At 45.2% G+C, this 19268-nt stretch overlaps 1 protein-coding gene and 1 pseudogene across 1 annotated transcript in view; one reads left to right on the top strand and one right to left on the bottom strand.

The window, feature by feature from the left end:
- Positions 1-271: 271 nt before the first annotated feature.
- LOC129514418 (transcription elongation factor A protein-like 3) lies at positions 272-847 on the top strand (annotated as a pseudogene).
- A 4758-nt stretch (positions 848-5605) lies between these two features.
- The window catches only part of LOC129514503 (basic proline-rich protein-like), a 66724-nt gene continuing 53061 nt past the window's right edge, over positions 5606-19268 (bottom strand). The window contains exon 7 of the mRNA XM_055333122.1: positions 5606-5713. Coding sequence (XP_055189097.1) covers positions 5606-5713 — 108 coding nt within the window. The remainder of the gene's footprint in view (positions 5714-19268) is intronic.

Here is a 19268-nt window from a genome sequence, read left to right as displayed (position 1 = left end):
TGTGTCTTTGAATCTAAAGTGAATCCATTGTAGTCTGCTCACTGGCCCTATTGTCCTCCCTCTGCACTGTCCACTCCTGTTGCCTGCATGGAACCAGCTCCTGCCACTGCCCTAGTGGTGGGTGAGGGGGCTTCAGTGAGCCTGAAGAGGCAGAGGCCTGCCCTGTGCCTGCAGGTTTTTGTGTCTGTCCCCAGCATTCGGCAAGGCTAGAAGAGGAGAAAGAACCTGTCCAGAATCCATGCAGAACAAGAAAAGAAGGCGAAATATCAACATGGAAAAACTCTACAGTGAAAATAAAGGAATAGTAGAAATCGATGGAAAGCCAGAAGATGAAGCAGAACCTGAAGATGAAGGAAAATCGGGTAAAGAAGAAAAGCTGGAAGTGGAAGGGAAGCCAGAGCATGAGGGAGAGCTCCAGAATGAGAGAGAGCCAGATGGTGACAAACCAGAAGGTGAGAGGAAGCAAGAAAAGCAGGGTAAGTCTGGCAATGAGAGAAAAACCACATAGTGAGAGGAAGCCAAAATCCCTGGCAGAGGCTATGAAGGAGCCTTGAGCTGCCAAAAAGCACTAATCTGAAGATTATGTGCCCAGAACAGCAAAAGGAGAAATGGGAGGATAGGTGATTCCCCCAAGGACCATCAGGAAGACTTACAGGAAAAGTAAGTAGATGATGAGAGAATGTGGAGATATGTCAAGGACCCAGCAAGAGCTAAGGAAAAAACAGAAAATGGGTTTTTTCCATTGGACACAAAGAGATGTACAAGATCCATTCACCCCAAGGGCGTCAGAAGACTGAGGGGCAGAGGTCAGGGCCAAAGGAGCCTAAATAATATCCCATATCTTTAATGCCTTTGGCCTTTGATTCCAATTTCCCTGATGAGGATATTGGTGACCATGCTGCCCTGGCAGGCATTTTCCAGGCTAAGAGCTTTAACGTTAAGCTGACACTTTGCTGTAGGTGTCGCTCTTGTTGCCAGCAGCCTTTTGATCCAACCAGAGTGTCTGGTCTGTCAATAGGGGACTCCTACTGCATGCATGGAGGAGATGTTCATGGTACATCGTAAAATGACAGTAAATGAAACACAGTTTCAGAACCCCATACACACAAGACAAAGTGAGTCTATTGTACACAGAATAGAGTTGGATCACATGGTTTTTATACATCCTGCCTACCTCTGTCTTTTGACTGGAGAGTTTAATATCTTTACATTTCAAGTAATTACTGATAAGGAGGAACTTACAGCTGTCATTTTTCTATTTGATAAAACAATTTGCCATTTGCCTTATATTATTACTATTCTTTCATCTTTGATTTTTTTTGTAGTGAAGTGTTTAAATTCTTCTTTCATTTCCTTTTGTATATATTCTGTAGCTATTTTTCTCTATGGTTACCATGGGGATTACATTTAGCATCCTAAAGTTATAACACTCTGATTTGAATTTATAACAGCTTAACTTCAGTAATTACATATAAAAACTCTGCTCCTCTACAGCTCTGTCTTCACCCATTTTTTTTTAAGAAAGATTTATTTATTCATGAGAGACAAAGAGAGAGAGGCAGATACATAAGCAGAGGGAGAAGCAGGCTCCATGCGGGAGCCCAATGTGGGACTTAGTTCCAGGACCCTGGGATCACTCCCTGAGCCAAAGGCAGATAGATGCTCAACCACGGAGCTTCCCAGGTGCCCCACCCTTTTGATAATTGATGTCACTAAATAACATCTTTATACATTGTATGCCCCCAAATATAAGCTAATAATTCTTTAAATGCATTAGTGTTTTAAATTGTCTACAAACAAAATTTGGAGTTACAAACCAAAGTTACAATAATAGTAGCTTGCACATTTTTAGGGTTTTTTTTAATGTATTATTTTTTAAAAATCATATTCAAAAGAAAAGTAGAATTACAAGCCATTGTTACAATAATACTAGCTTTCACAATTACTCATGTATTTACCATTATTGAGATCTTTATGTTTTCATATGGCTTTAAGGTTACAGTCTTCATTCTATCTTGCAGGACACACTCAAACATTTCTTGTAGGGCAAGATTAGTGGTCATATACATCCTCAACTCCTGTTTATCTGGGAATGTCTTAATTTCTCCCTTACATTTGAAGGACAGTTTTGCCAGATATAGGACTCTTAATTGACAGTTTTTTTTTCTTTTAGCAACTTGAATATATCAGCCCACTGCTTTCTAGCTTCCTAAGTTTCTGATGAGAAATCTGCCAAAAATCTTATTAAGAACATTCGTTTATATTAATTCTCTACTTTCTTGCTGCTTTCAAGATTCTCTTATTGTCTTTTGAAAGATTTATTATATTGATTCTCAGTGTCAATCTTTATGAGTTCATCCAACTCAAAGTTCACAGAGTTTCTTAGATGTTTATAAACATGTCTTACATTACATTTGGGAAGCTTTCAGCCATTATTTCTTTAAATATCCTCTCTACTCGTTTCTCTCTCCTCTGCCTGGGACTCCCACAACATGTATGTTGGTCCATTGGGCGATGTCCAATGAGTCTCTCAGGTTCTATTCACACTTCTTTGATCTTTTTTTCTTTCAGGTCCTCAAATTTAGTAATCTCCATTGTCCTATATTCAAGTTCAGATTCTTTCTTTTGCCTGCTGAAATCTGTCTAGAACTCTCTCTAGACAATTTTTCATTTCAGTCATTGAATTTGCAGCTCCAGAATTTATTTTCAGTTTCTTTTTAGGTTTTCGGTCTCTTCATCAATATTTTGTTCACACATTTTCTAGACTGTACCCATATCTTCCTTTAATTCTTTGAGCATCTTTTAGATAGCGTTGTCTGGTATACCTTCCACCAGGTCTAGTATACACAACACTGGTTTTGTTGTTGTTTGTTTGTTTGTTTTTAAGTAGGCCTGAGGCCAGCATAGAGTGCAATGCAGAGCTTCAACTTACGACCTGGAGATCAAGACCTGAGCTGAGATCAAGAGTTGGAAGCTTCACCAACTGAGACACCCAGGTGTCCTGCCATAGTTTGATTTATTTTATCTGTTTATTTATTTTCTTTCCTCTGAATGGGCCATAGTTTCCTGTTTCTTTGTGCACCTTTTGATTTTTTTTTTTTTTGGTTGTTATTCAACACGGAACACTGACTCTAACAATGTGGTATTCTGGAGATCAGATTCTCCCCTTCCCCCCAGGATTTGCTGAGTTTTATTGCTGTTTTTCTTTATTTTTGGTTCTTGAAGGTTTTCTTTGTGGCAAGGATCAACCTGAGGTGTAAATTTAAGGGTTTCTCAGGTCTTTTCTGAGCCTTTCATTGGGCAGGTATGGTCACTTTCTAATATTCCCCCTATGTATACTTGCTTTTTAAAAATTATTTTATAAAGTCCATTTTCTTAACATATCTTAGTTTAAGGGGTAGAATTTATATATTCATCCGTTGCATATAATACTTAGTACTCATTATATTAAGTGCCCTCTTTAATGCCCATCACCCAATTACCCTTTCCCCCCATGCACTACCCTCCAGCAACTTTCATCTTTTTTTAAAAAAGAGAACAGGCTGTCAGCTGTCTTCCTATTTACAAGTTTGGTGTCGTTCTTTGCGTAACAGGCCCCCTAATAAGTTACCTGCCAGTGTTGCCCCTAAGGCGGGAAGGCCGGGCTGATTCCTTGACGCAGGTGCCCTGTGTGTTAAGCCAGGTCGGGCCCTCATTGTCTGTCGGCAGACCTAGGGCTCCACCTGTCGTCATGGATGAGGCCAGGACGTTAACCACTTTGGGCATTGCACGAGGACTCAGGGACTGCACTTCCAAATAGCCTTTACCCTCTAGAGGCCTCAAAGTTCTTCCCTGTGCTCTTCTCCGAGGCCGGGACACTAAACCCACAGAGGAATCTGCTCAGCTTTGCTGCGCAGCCCACTGAGGAGGGGGCATTCCACGGTCCTTGGGGTCCTATGAATGACGTCGCAACCAGTTCGGGGCAGACGGGGTGACACCGGGAAAGAAGGGAAGGCCCCGGAGCCAGGCTCCTACCCAACCCTCGGAAACAGAGGTAGGACAGGAAAAGCGGGAACATGAACCTGGCTGCCTAGCTCCAAGCTGTTAGGGAGCAGCCCACTTGAATGGCTACTGGGCTCACGGAAACCCCAGATGTAGGAAAATACTACAGAGGAGACGTTGACCGGAGAAGAGGGAAGCCTCTGTGCTCCTGACGTTTATGAAGAACCATCGTGTGCAAGCCCGGCTGCTGCTTCCCAGCGGGATGTGGGGTTTACAAGCCGCCCCGCCGCTGGGAGGAAGGTGACTGAGCTCCAGACCAGTTCCCATGGAGACAGACCCCACAGGCCCCCGTGGCCATCCCATAGAGACAGACCCCACAGGCCCCCGCGGCCATCCCATGGAGACAGACCCCACAGGCCCCCGTGGCCATCCCACAGAGACAGACCCATAGGCCCTCGCCTCGGACCAGACCCACACCCGGTCACGGACAGACCCCACAGGCCCCGCGGCCATCCCACGGACACAGACCCCACAGGCCCCGCGGCCATCCCACGGACACAGACCCCACAGGCCCCGCGGCCATCCCACGGAGACAGACCCCACAGGCCCCGCGGCCATCCCACGGACACAGACCCCACAGGCCCCGCGGCCATCCCACGGAGACAGACCCCACAGGCCCCGCGGCCATCCCACGGAGACAGACCCCACAGGCCCCGCGGCCATCCCACGGACACAGACCCCACAGGCCCCGCGGCCATCCCATGGACACAGACCCCACAGGCCCCGCGGCCATCCCACGGAGACAGACCCCACAGGCCCCGCGGCCATCCCACGGAGACAGACCCCACAGGCCCCGCGGCCATCCCACGGACACAGACCCCACAGGCCCCGCGGCCATCCCACGGACACAGACCCCACAGGCCCCGCGGCCATCCCACGGAGACAGACCCCACAGGCCCCGCGGCCATCCCACGGAGACAGACCCCACAGGCCCCGCGGCCATCCCACGGACACAGACCCCACAGGCCCCGCGGCCATCCCACGGAGACAGACCCCACAGGCCCCGCGGCCATCCCACGGAGACAGACCCCACAGGCCCCGCGGCCATCCCACGGACACAGACCCCACAGGCCCCGCGGCCATCCCACGGAGACAGACCCCACAGGCCCCGCGGCCATCCCACGGAGACAGACCCCACAGGCCCCGCGGCCATCCCACGGAGACAGACCCCACAGGCCCCGCGGCCATCCCATGGACACAGACCCCACAGGCCCCGTGGCCATCCCACGGACACAGACCCCACAGGCCCGCGGCCATCCCACGGAGACAGACCCCACAGGCCCCGCGGCCATCCCACGGAGACAGACCCCACAGGCCCGCGGCCATCCACAGACACAGACCCCACAGGCCCCGCGGCCACCCTCCAGCCCGGCCCCCGGGAACTGCCTCTGTATCCCCGACCCGTCACTCTGGTCGCTCTGCTCACCGTCCGCCACAAGGTCCGCCTTCGGGCTCCAGGAGACGCGTGAGCCCAGAGCCAAGCCTTCCGGTGCCCCAGCTGCGGCTTCCAGGCTGCCGGAGGCCCCTTCCCTCCTGGCCCCGGAGAGCAGCGCGAGCCCTTCCCTCAGGGGGGCCTCAGGGGCTGCCATGAGCACACGGAGGTCGGCCGCTGCTCCTTGGTGACGAAGATGACCTCGGTGTGGTGATAACGGCTCTTCCTCCCGAGCACCGGCTGCCCGGGCCCAGGCCGACCCCAGACCAGGGGCCGCAGCCCGGCGCCCGTCCTCCAGGGCCTGCAGGGCCTGGCGTGCAGCGAGCCCCGTCACCTCTAGTACGGAAACCCGAGTGTCAGCCGGCGCCCCGTCTCCATACTGGGAACCCCCTGCTCCCAAGCCTCACCCGTCTCTTGAGTGCAAGGTATCGCCTTCGCCTTTCTGGGATTTTAAAGATTTTTTTTAAATTTTTTACTTATTCATGATAGAGAGAGAGAGAGAGAGAGAGAGAGAGAGGCAGAGACACAGGCAGAGGGAGAAGCAGGCTCCATGCAGGGAGCCCGACGCCGGACTCCATCCTGGGACCCCGGGGTCACGCTCTGGGCCGAAGGCAGACGCTCAACCCCTGAGCCACCCAGGTGTCCCTCCAAATTTCATTCTTGCATTTATATAATATTTAGCAGTAAAGAATTTAGACACTTTTATACTTTCTTATCAGAAAATCCATTAAATATGAACAAATTTTGCCAAAATTCTAACATAATTCATTGTTTCTTTTCAGACTCATTATTTGCAGGATTTTAAAACCAAGGAAAATGAAGCTCACTTTCTTCAAATCTACTTTTTTTCTTTTCTTTTCTTTTTTAGGATTTTATTTATTCATGAGAGACACAGAGAGGCAGAGACCCAGGCAGAGGGACAAGCAGGCTCCATGCAGGGAGCCCGACGTGAGACTCGATCCCAGGACCCCAGGGTCAGGACCTGAGCCAAAGGCAGGCGCTCAATCACTGAGCCATCCAGGTGTCCCCAAATCTTCTATTTTCATTCAGGTTGCTCCTCTTTCCCATTCTGGAGTAAACAAATACTTTATTTTAGACAAATGAATCTCTTTTCCTTCAGAAACCAAAGCACACCATGAGTGCACTGTCATATTTCTTTGCCACTATTGCTCTGAGCATGGTATCAGTCACCAGTATTGATTATCAGTGTTAACCAAAGTCATTAACTTCTATTTCACAGACAGGATTGGGGGATGGGGGCTGAGAACTGCCTGCCATCCTGCAACATTGAGCGATGTCACACACAGGGGCCTCTGAGCAATTGCTGAGGCCGAGCTGGGGGTGCATTGGTGTCCAGGGTCCAAAGCAAAGAAACTCAATAAAAAAACTCAATAAAACCATTGGTAGAAGAGGGAGGAAGCAGAATTGGGCAGATGGAGGAGTCTGTGGGACCAGAAGGGACATGGAGAGGGGCCCTGCATTGACTGAATACTGGGGGCCACATCCACCACAGTCAGTGAGGCTCACAAGCAGAAGAGAACCCCTAAAGTGTACCCATTGAAGTGGTAAAAATGGACCTATTTTAACATGGCCCAAAGGCGTCAGTGCTTGGTGGCATATAAAAATAAGAAGAAATGAATACTTAAAGATTAACTATTGATTAGCTTAATATTAATGCAAAGTCTTAAAGTTAATTAAGGACCTTGGAAATGATATATAAAAATAACATTCTACAGAACATAATTACTGTTGGTATAATAAAGCTTGTCAGATTCAATGAATTATGAATATATATTGAATGATATAGTTGAACTCAATTTTACATTTTTTAAATCTGAAACTTCATATGGAAGTAATATTAACATTGATCAAAATAAGAAGTACAGGAAGTTCAGATTATCTAATCTATTCAGGGTAAAACCAACTTAAATTTAGAAGAAAAAATAAAATGTACACTTGCATTATACTTCATATAGTTAAAATCAAGAACAAAGCATTTGAGCTGTTTGTTTTTATATGAGCTGTTTTTAAACCAAACTTATTAATGTAGTGATTACAAAGTGATTTGTTTAATCACTTTGATTATATTAACTTTGTTTCTTTTTTTTAAGATTTTATTTTTTTTATTCATGAGAGACACACAGAGAGAGGCAGAGACACAGGCAGAGGGAGAAGCGGGCTCCCTGCAGGGAGCCCGACAAGGGACTCGATCCCAGGACCCCGGGGTCACGCCCTGGGCCAAAGGCAGATGCCAAACCGCTGAGCCACCCAGGGATCCCTAACTTTGTTTCTTATAGAAAAAAAATGCTAAAAGTGGTAGAAGTTTTGGGGAGAAAGAGTTTCTCTTAAAAGGTTAGCACATTAAATAAAGTATCAGAAATTCAGTTTCTATATTTTCTGAGAATTCTGGGAACATTACATTTATATAAGCATTCTTAGTGGCTATAAACCAATTAGAACGTTTATTTATTGTGACAGACTTTATAATCTATTACTACACTCTTGATATAGATGATATTTCAGGTGCTTGGTGCGAGAGGTAAAGAGAAAAGGAGAAAAGTCTCGCCGGAGACATACAGCACAGAGCTCTTACAGCTTGCTTTCCACAACCCCAGCCCAGGTGAAGCGGGCACTGAAGGCACCCCTCACCTGATGCAGCCCTCACCTGACGCAGCCCTCACCTGGTGCACCTGATGCAGCCCTCACCTGATGCACCTGATGCAGCCCTCACCTGATGCAGCCCTCAGAGACTCCCTCTTCTTTTTAAGGGACCCAAAGCATCCTTTTGAGGCAGGTGGGCACACAGACGGAACACAGGCGAATAAGCCAGACTTTGTCACCTCCCGGCCGGTGCAAGTGGATTGCTCTGGCCCCAGGGGACAGGGGCCTCTTAACGGCCAACCGGGAAGCCGGCTCCCGGGCTCTGCTGCGGCCAGTGGGGAAGAAAGAGCCGGATCCTGGCCAAACCGGCGCCCAACCAAAGCTGGCCAAGAGCCAGAAACAAAAACAGGAACTCAGGGTGGGGAGGAAGAGAGAAGCAGTGGGTGAGTGAAGGGAACGACTGGTGGCATTTGGGACGTCCCCTGGGATGGGGCATCAGTCCCACGACCTTGAGGCCCCCCGCAGGAGGGGTCCCGTGGCTCTGCCGGGCATCCGCCGCATCGTGATGGGGCTGCCAGACTTGGATGGTCCAACTAATTTGTAGGAGAAAACACGTAACTTCCGTGCCAGTGTAGACTGAAGCCCGTCACAGATGCACTGGGCTCACTAGTTAGGGAAGCAGGAGCAGGGTAAGGCTGAAGCCCAAGTCGCTGTTCTGGAATGTGTTTCTGGGCTTTGCCGCACCCCTTGGTTCACTCGAGGAGAGCTCTGCTGCCCACCTGCCTCTGGGGCAGAGCCCGTGCACCCCGGCGGTCGTGGAGGCCTCCCCGCCCCCCCCACCCCCCCCGAGGCCGCGACGATGGTGACAAATCACCCTGTGACATATGACATATGACAACAGCATGCGGAAAGCAGCTGGCTGCTGCCTGGTCTCGGAGCGTGCAGCCCTCTGGGGGGTGCCTCCGGGCATGACGCTTCCTGGGGCACTGAGGCCACCGCTCCAGACTCGTGTGCCAGCTCCACGGGGGCTTCCGTCTCCCGGAGGACTATGACTGCCTTTTATTCAAAGTTTGTTGTATTGAATCAATGCAAAAAAAAAAATTTGTACGGCAAAATGTTACTAAAACTTTCACTCCCATCAAATGTTACGGTGGCCTACACCGACGTGCTCTGTGGCACAGTCATTTCCACCAATTACCAGTTTCTTTCAACATAGCTTATTCCAGAATAAATAATATCACAATATGCTCCTAGGCCGTGGTGAGATTATTTGACAACTGCATCTGCCCTGGCGAAGAGACCCACGGGTAAGCCCCATAGCTGGAATGTCCCACGAGACTTAGGCAACCACAGAACTGAGGGCTCCTCTTGCTGTCTTTCTCCTTTCCCAGGGTCTCTGGGCTGCTCAAGTTCTGTTCTCTGGTTCTCCACCAGCAAGGCTGCGGACTTTCTTTTAATATTTTTTATTTAATTATTTTGATTTATTTATGACGATCACACAGATAGAGAGAGAGAGGCAGAGACACAGGCAGAGGGAGAAGCAGGCTCCATGCACCGGGAGCCTGACGTGGGATTCGATCCCGGGTCTCCAGGATTGCGCCCTGGGCCAAAGGCAGGCGCCAAACCGCTGCGCCACCCAGGGATCCCGGCTGCGGACTTTCGATGCAAATGCCTGCTATCCCTGCCCGGGACCCGGCTGGCCTTTAGGCTGAGAGCCACAGGAAACAAGAATTTGCGTCCTCCCTCTTCTAAATACAGACTCTGCCCGGGGTCGATCTGCGCTGGGGGCCATCTTGTGCCTCCTCGAAGCTGCTTATATATTGTCTTGAGTTTATGGCTGAGGGTGGTTGGTCTGTGAGGAGCCACTACCATCCCCGGGAGCACCTCCTACAGATGGCACTTGGAAAGCTGAGCTGTTCACCCTAAGAAGTCCCCTTCTGCTGTGTTAGGGGGAATGTCTCCACTAAAGCTCCAAGGATAAAAATATTTATTCCATTTTTTTTCTATATATTTATCTCATGTGCTGGTGTCTTAACTCAGCACCCTGACTCTCTCCCTTTTCCTTCCTGCTTGGTTCCCTTCTGTTCCCTGTCTCCTCTCCCCTCCCCATGGATCTCATGTTAGATAGTGCTCCGCACCTTACAGATACTTCAACTCAAATAATCTTTATTTGGTTTTTTAAATTTCTCTGGAAAACCCAGGTGAACTATACTATGACCACGTTACAGATGCGGACACAGAGTCTGCAGCCAGGCCGGGACACAGGGTGAAACACCAGGACTGGCACACCGGCCCTCAGGGGGCTCTTGGGTCCCTGGAGGTGGTAGCTGGTGCTGAGAGCCGATGATCAAAGGCAGTTTCTGGGTCTATAGCAGAAGTTTAAACTACATTTTATTAAAATGCAGAGACTTAAAAAAAATAAAATGCAGAGACTTTCAGAAAATTAATAAATTGTTTGGATTTTTATTTTTTAAAGATTTTATTTATTTATTCATGAGAGAGAGAGAGAGAGAGAGAGAGAGAGAGAGAGAGAGAGGCAGAGACACTGGCAGAGGGAGAAGCAGGCTCCCTGCTGGGATCCCGACGCAGGACTCCATCCCGGGACCCTGGGGTCACGCCCTGGGCTGGAGGCAGATGCTCCACTGCTGAGCCACCCAGGTGCCCTGTTTGCACTTGAAAAAGACATTTTCAAGCAGCTGTAAATCATTGCACCACAGTGTGATCAAATCTCTGCTGGTATTGGTGACGCATTACACGAAGGCACGGCTGCCAATGGGTAAAAAGGGAGATTTTCCAGAACCTGTAATTGTTTGACATTTGAGCAGCATAAGCAGATTTATAGGTGGGATTGTTGAACTGAAGCTGTTACTGTAGCTGACGGAGACTTGGGGCAGGACTCTGAGAACAAACCACCAATGACGGGGAGTCATCTCGGGGTGACAGGAGACGTTTGAGGAAGAGGTTAGCTGGCTGCCACACCTGGCTAGTTGGTGGAGGAGGGGCCTGTCAGCTCCGGGAACTGCCTCGGAAGCACACACAGCGATGCTGGCTTCTCCTTACTGCACATTTAGTGACACAAGCTGCACCTTATATAAATGCGTTACTTATCAAAATATATACATTTGACTTTCTTGTCCGTATTCCTACTGGCTTTTAAAATTCATTTATGTGTGGGATCCCTGGGTGGCGCAGCGGTTTGGCGCCTGCCTTTGGCCCAGGGCGCGATCCTGGAGACCCGGGATCGAATCCCACGTCGGGCTCCCGGTGCATGGAGCCTGCTTCTGCCTCTGCCTGTGTCTCTGCCTCTCTCTCTCTCTCTCTGTGACTATCATAAATAAATAGAAATTTAAAAAAATTATTAAAATTCATAATAAATAATAATAAATAATTATTAAAATTCATAAATAAATAATAAATTGAAGTTTATGTGAACTTCAATTAACATAAAGTTTTCACATATATATTTAATACATATGTAGTTAGTACATAAATTTACTTATGGTTTATTGTGCTATTTTCTGAATAGCAGAAATCTATATGTTCACATTTTACTAGATCCTCAGTATTCTTATCTTCATGGATGTTTAAGCAATTTATAACGCATGCAAATCTTTCACCATTTGTGTTGATTTGCAAACTCAGTATGTAATTCATCGTTAGAGACCAGGTCATTGTGTTTTTGTTTTTTCATTTTCTTGTGAGGACCTAACTCATTTGTCAAGAATATGATATTGTAGGGGCACCTGGGAGGCTCGGTGGTTGAGCATCTACCTTTGGCGCAGGGCATGATCCCCGGGTCCTGGGATGGAGCCACACATCCAGCTCCCTGCTCAGCAGGGAGCCTGTGTCTCCCTCTGCCTCTGGCCCTCCCCCTTGTTCATGCTCTGTCTCCCTCTTTCTCTGAAATAAACAAACAAACAAACAAAATCTTTTTTAAAATATGATATTGTTAATTTTATTTTGATTTTTAAAAGTTTCTTCTTCAATGAATTTAATGGAGACTGCAAGAGAATTGAGCCTACATGAACTATTTTCTGTATTCTTTGTTTAGAGTTTAACTATTAATTATCTTCCTGATTATAATTATAAAGTGATACTGACTTTATCATCATCTTATAATTATTTGACATTTATTATTAATTAGCATTTATTGGTGCCTTCTGTATAAGAAACTATCAGTCAAGCCACATAAACAGACATTTAAATGATATTATTAAAACTTCCAATTGTTTCAAATAGAGATTTGTTTCTAGGTTTAGACCATTTGTTACCTGTCCCTGAAAGTATGGGGTGATTTACTGATTTGAATGTAAAGAGCTAAGAGCCAGAGCTGCTCCAGGGCCCTGCAGCTGATAGCACATCATGTAGGAATACTCTGAGCCACGGCCTGGGCTCTCCTGTCACCAGAGGGTGCCACAGAGAGCCTGTGTGTTTAGGCACTTCTCATCCCTCCCCGCCAACATGCTTCCTCCCCCACTGGTGCCCCAAACAGCCCCTCACCCTCTCAGAAACCCATCTGCCATTCTGCTCTCATATCAGGCCTATTGCCCAAGGAATTTTGAGACACTTTACAATATTAAGACACACAGGCAAAGGGACTCTCAGACAAAAACAGAATCCAGAAACTTCATAGAAGAGGTGATATAATTGTTCGAGGTAGCTGGCATGGATCATCATCACTTTGGGGGTGGGGGGCAGTGGTTATTTGCTTTTCATCGTTTTTTTTTTATTATTTATTTGCTTCCTTTCTTAAAATTTAATTTAAATTCAATTTGCCAACATACCTTTTTTTTTTCCTTAAGTAATCTCTATACCCAACATGAGGCTCAAACTCACAACCCTGAGATCAGAAGTGGCATGCTCTATGAACTGAGCCAGCCAGGCACCCTGATGGTTTTGTTTTGACAGGTTTACTAAGATATAAATTATATACAATTGACTGCACATACTTAAATGTATACAATTGGGTAAGTTCTGGCATGTGCATACCATGTGAAACCACCACCATAATCACGGTGATGGGCACATCTATATACCACAGTTAATTCACAGATAAGACTGTTCAACAGCTCTTGAGGGAATGCAGAGAAGAAAATGATTTCCTGGGCAGAAGAAACACCTGAGCAGGGTACACGGACTGGATAGGAAACACTACTAATATGAGCCAAAAGGGAAATTCAAATCAAAGTGACAATGAGATAAAAGCATTATTCATAATAGCTAAAAAGTAGAAACGTCAAATATCTACCAACAGATGAATAAATAAAATATGATATATCTATATAGTGGAATATTATTCATCAGTAAAAAGGAACAGAATATGATGCATAATACAGTGTGGATGACCTTTGAAAACAGTATACTATGTAAAAAAAAAAAAGCCAGGCACAAAAGACTACGTATTGTGTGAAATGTCCAGAAGAGGCAAGTCCATAGAGATAGAAAGTAAATTTTCATTGCCTAGACCTGGGGTAGGGAGTGGGGAGTGACAGCCAAAATTTACAGATTTTCGGTATGTGTGTGTGTGTGTGTGTGTGTGTGTGTGTGTGTGTGTAGGGTGGGGGGATAATTAAAATGTTCTAAGATTAATTGTGGAGATGGTGGCACAACTCTGAATATACTAAAAAGCATTGCATTATATGCTTAAATGGATGAATTGTATGGCATGTGAATTATATCTCGATAAAGCTGTTATTTAAAAAAGAGATAAAAAAATAATTAAAAAAGAAATAATAGGAATTCCAGTTCAAGAGGGTGACATAGGAAGATCCTAAACTCACCTCCTTCCAGACACACTGAGTCTAGAGCTACATATGGAACAAGGCCTTTTTTTAAAAACCTGAAGGCTGACTGAGGGATAAGTACACATTGATCAAGCAAGAAGAAAACCACATTCAAATGGAAAGGAGAGGCTGGGACACATTCTTGCCATAGACCACTCCTGGTACAGGGTTCCACATCCAGGAGGGAACTCAAAGCCTGGAGCTTCTCCCTGAGAAACAGAATGTTTGAACCCCTTATCAGGCTTCCCAACTTTTAAGACATACACTTGAGAAACAAGACCCTCAAAACATCTAATTTTGAAAACCAATAGGGCTTATGTCCCAAGGCCCACAAGACTCTGAGGATTTATAGCTCTAAAAGGGTTTACTCCCTCATACTCACTGGCCCAGTTCCCAGATCAAAAGGAGCTGACTGTGCCCAGACTTAAAGTGAAGGAGGCTTGCCTGCTTACATTAAGCACTGGCCTGAGGGGCAGGAACGTAATTTAACACAGACATCAAGGGGCCTGCTGGAACACTCTCTGGGAACTGAGACTAGTGGATGCCATCTCTGAGTTCTCCCTTTCCTGGGTCCCAGACCACGGTATCTCTTCTAAGGGAGCTTTTACATGTTTCTGGTGCCTCAACTTTTGCAACTGCCATCTATGGGATGCCTCTTGATCACCTGGCTCTGGAGGTCAGGGGAGCTTGTGTTCCTGGTCTTATGGGACTGTAATAAATGTTGTCACACAGAAGGGAGTGCATACACCTGTTTGGCACCCTGATTTTTGCTACTGCTTCCAGGGACACCTCTATAGTACTTGCTCTGGTAGCCAGTGGGGCTTATACTGGTGAGTCCAACAGGACTCCAACAAACAGAGTTCTTAAATAGCTACTACCCTCAGGGCACAGTTAGAGGCAATGGACCCAGAGCTCAGTTTTTCTGTGAAGGCAGCCTATTAGCTAATCATTATTACTAGCTTACCCCCTGATGGGGTAGGCAGGCATCTAATTAAATATGCATCTTGATATTGACAGTCATTCTTTCCAGAGACCTCTGAGGTTGGGTGGTATCCTCACGCTCATTCTCTGCTGCATTCCAGCGCACCAGTGACTTGTGGAGGAGAGCTTAGACACGTCTAGTACCCTGGCTTCTGTGGTTGCTGTCCAGAGGATGTCCCTCGATCACCTGGCTCTGGTGGCTGTGAAGGAGTTTGCATTCTTTGGTCCCACAGGCCTGTGGCAATTGGAGAGATGGTTCTTGGCAGGCTACCACCCCCAAGGCACTGCACAGACAGTGGACTAAGGCACATTCCTTCTGTCTTTCTGTGAAAGAAAAAAAGGCCTCTTCGTTTGTCCTGATCTTTGACTTGACGGCCAGACTTCAGGTCTGTCAAACATTGAATGGCTAAAAAACTGCTTTCTAGAAGCACAAGCTGTGAGTGCCATCTTGGTGCTATCTCTTTGCCTTGCTCCCCTTCACTGGTATCACTCAGATGAAAGATTATACATTCAGCTGGAGTTCAGATCTCTAGGATGGTTGCCCAGGGAACACCTACAGATTGCCCAGCTCTAGTAGTCAGCAGGGCTTTTACTTGTGATTCCACCACCTACATATATTTCCATGCTTTAAAAAGCTGATGCCTGCAAGTCTGTGTCCAATCAGCCTGAATCTAGGTGCTGAGATGAATCTCCCTTTTGTTTTTGTTTTTGTTTTTGTTTTTGTTTTGAATCTCCCTTTTGAAACATTGATAGGACTTGGCACACCATCAAATACTGGAGCTATGAAAATATGATAGGCAGCCTGGACAAGCACAAAGGTTTGAGAGCTAGCCAAGACCCAAGGGTTGAGGGTTGAATGAGGCAGGGTTGAATGACAAGTTTCATATCCTACATGAGGCCAGTCCTCTAAGACTGCAAGAAGAGGTTGTTTCCTATCCTGTATAAAAACCAATACAGACCATCAAGCAAATGAAACAGAGGACTATGTTCCAAATGAAATAAGAAGATAACACCTCAGAAAACAACAACAACAACTTAATGAAATAGAGATAAGTCATTTAACTTGATGAAGAGTTCAAAGTAATGGCTATAAAAAGATCATCAAACTGGAGAGAAGAATGGATGAACACAGTGAGAAGTTCAACAAAGAAAAGGAAAATATAAGAAAGCACCAAAGAGAAATCATAAAGATGAATAATAGAATAATTGAGCTGAAAAGTTAGAGGAGTCCAACAGCATACTAGATGAAGCAGAGGAAAAGACCAGTCAACTACAAGGCAAGACAGTGGAACTCACACAATCAGCACAACCAAAAGAAAATGAATGGGAAAAAAATGAGGATAGCTTAAGGGACTTATGGGACAACATCAAACAGGCTAACGTTTGCAAAATCGGGCTCCTAGAAGGTGAAGAGACAGAGAAAGGGATAGAAATCTTACTTGAAGAAATAATGGCTAAAAACTTCCCTAACCTAGAGAAGGAAGCCCGGAAAGTTCCAAATAAGAGGAACCCAGAGAAACTCACATCAAGATACATTATAATTAAAACATCAAACATTAAAGACAAGGAAAAATATTACAAAACAGCAAAAGAAAAATAACTTGTTCTGTACAAGGGAACCTCCATTAAACTATAAGTACATTTTTCAGCAGAAATTTTGCAGGCCAGAAGAAATTGTCACAACATATTTAAGGTGCTAAAAGAAAAAAAAACTGCTATTCAAGAATATCCAGCAAAGTTATCATTCAGAATTGAAGGAGAAACAAAGAGTTTTCCAGACAAGCAAAAGCTAAAAGAGTCCATCACCATTAAATAAGACTTACAAGAAAAGTTAAAGGGACTTCTTTAGGCTGAAAAGAAAAGGTGCTAACTAGTAAAAAGAGTACATACAAAAGAATAAACCCTATTGGAAATGTAAATATGTAGTGAAGGTAGTTGATTAATCACTTATAAAGGTAGTATAAAAAATTAAAGATAAAAGTAGTAAAAATAACTATGATTACAATATTTAGTTATGTAATATGCAAAATAAAAAGAGAGAAAATGTGACATCAAAAACAAAACATCAGGGATCCCTGGGTGGTGCAGCAGTTTGGCACCTGCCTTTGGCCCAGGGCGCGGTCCTGGAGCCCCGGGACCGAATCCCACATCGGGCTCCCGGTGCATGGAGCCTGCTTCTCCCTCTGTCTATGTCTCTGCCTCTCTCTCTCTCTGTGACTATCATAAATAAATTAAAAAATTTAAAAACAAACAAACAAACAAAAAACAAAACATTGGGGCTCTTCAGTGGCTCAGTCAGTTAAGTTCAAACTCTTGGTTTCAGCTCAGGTCAGGATCTCAGGGTCATTGGACTGAGCCCTTGTATCAGTCTCCACACTTAGCAGGGAATCTGTTTGAGATTTTCTTTCTCAAGACCCCGAATAGCAAGGGGAATACTGCAAAAGAAAAAGAAACCCAGAGCTGGGGGCATCACAGTGCCGGATTTCAGGTTGTACTACAAAGCTGTGATCATCAACACAGTGTGGTCCTGGCACAAAAACAGACACATAGATCAATGGAACAGAAGAGAGAATCCAGAAATGGGCCCTCAACTCTATGGTCAGCTAATATTCGACAAAGCAGGAAAGACTATCCACTGGAAAAAGGACAGTTTCTTCAATAAATGGTGCTGGGAAAATTGGGCAGCCACGTGCAGAGGAATGAAACTAGACCATTCTCTTATACCAGACACAAAGATAAACTCAAAATGGATGAAAGATCTAAATGTGAGACAAGAATCCATCAAAATCCTAGAGGAGAACACAGGCAACACCCTTTTCGAACTTGGCCACAGCAACTTCTTGCAAGATACATCTATGAAAGCAAGGGAAACAAAAGCAAAAATGAACTATTGGGACTTAAGCAAGAGAAAAAGCTTCTGCACAGCAAAAAAAAAAAAAAAAAAAAAAAAAAAGTCAACAAAACTACAAGACAACCTACAGAATGGGAGAAGATATTTCCAAATGACGTATCAGATAAAGGGCTAGTTTCCAAGATCTACAAAGAACTTATTAAACTCAACACCCAAGAAACAAACAATCCAATCATGAAATGGGCAAAAGGCATGAACAGAAATTTCACAGAGGAAGACATAGACATGGCCAATAAGCACATGAGAAAATGCTCTGTCATTTCCCTGGCCATCAGGGAAACACAAATCAAAACCACAATGAGATCCCATCTCACCCCAGTGAGAATGGGGAAAATTAACAAGACAGGAAACAACAAATGTTGGAGAGGATGTGGAGAAAGGGGGACCCTCTTGTACTGTTGGTGGGAATGGGAACTGGTGCAGCCACTCTGGAAAACTGTGTTGAGGCTCCTCAAAGAGGTAAAAATAGAGCTGCCCTATGACCCAGCAATTGCAATGCCGGGGATTTACCCCAAAGACGCAGTGAAACGCCAGGACACCTGCACCCCAATGTTTCTAGCAGCAATGTCCACAATAGCCAAACTGTGGGAGGAGCCTCAAACTGTGGGATATTATTCAGCCATCAGAAACGACAAATACCACCATTTGCTTCAACATGGATGGAACTGGAGGGTATTATGCTGAGTGAAGTAAGCATAATACCCTCCAATACTCCAATCAGAGAAGGACAAACATTATACGGTTTCACTCATACGGGGAATATAAAAAATAGTGAAAGGGATAGGGGAAAGGAGAGAAAATGAGTGGGAAATATCAGAGAGGGAGACAAAACATGGAGGTGGGCAGGGGACAGGGTGACTGGGTGAAGGGCAATGAGGGGGACACTTGACGAGATGAACACTGGGTGTTATACTGTATGTTGGCAAATCAGACTCCAATAATATATATATATATAAAAGACTCTCCCTCTCCCTTTGTTCCCCTTCAAATAAATAAATAAATAAAATCTTTAAAAAACAAAACAAAAACCAACTCAAAAAAAATATCAACACAAAATATTGACGGGGAAGAGTGATAATGTTGAGCTTTACAGTGGGATCAAAGTTGAAGTTTTTATCAACTTAAAGTAGATTGTTATAGCTCTAATTAGGAATGTAAGCCTCATGGTAATGACAAAGCAAAAACCTATAGTAAATACACAAAAAGAAAAGAGAAAGGAGTATCACTAAATTCATCAAGCCACAAATGAACAGAGCAAGAAAAGGAACAGAGAACTACAAAAACATTCAGAAAACCAGTAACAAAATGGTGAAAAACCACATACCTACCATTAATTAATTTAAATGTAAATGGACTAAATTCTCCAATAAAAAGGCATAGAGTGTCTGAATGGATAAAAACAAACAAAAACACCCCCCCCAAAACAAGACTCACCTATAAGAGACTCACTTTAGACATAAGGAAACATAGAAACTAAAATTGAAGGGATAGAAAAGTATATTCCAGGTACACATGGGTG

This window comes from Nyctereutes procyonoides, unplaced genomic scaffold, assembly GCF_905146905.1.
Source record: "Nyctereutes procyonoides isolate TBG_1078 unplaced genomic scaffold, NYPRO_anot_genome, whole genome shotgun sequence".
Taxonomy (NCBI): domain Eukaryota; kingdom Metazoa; phylum Chordata; class Mammalia; order Carnivora; family Canidae; genus Nyctereutes; species Nyctereutes procyonoides.
The sequence above is the reverse complement of the archived record's forward strand: the minus strand, read 5'-3'. Positions and strand labels throughout refer to the sequence as shown.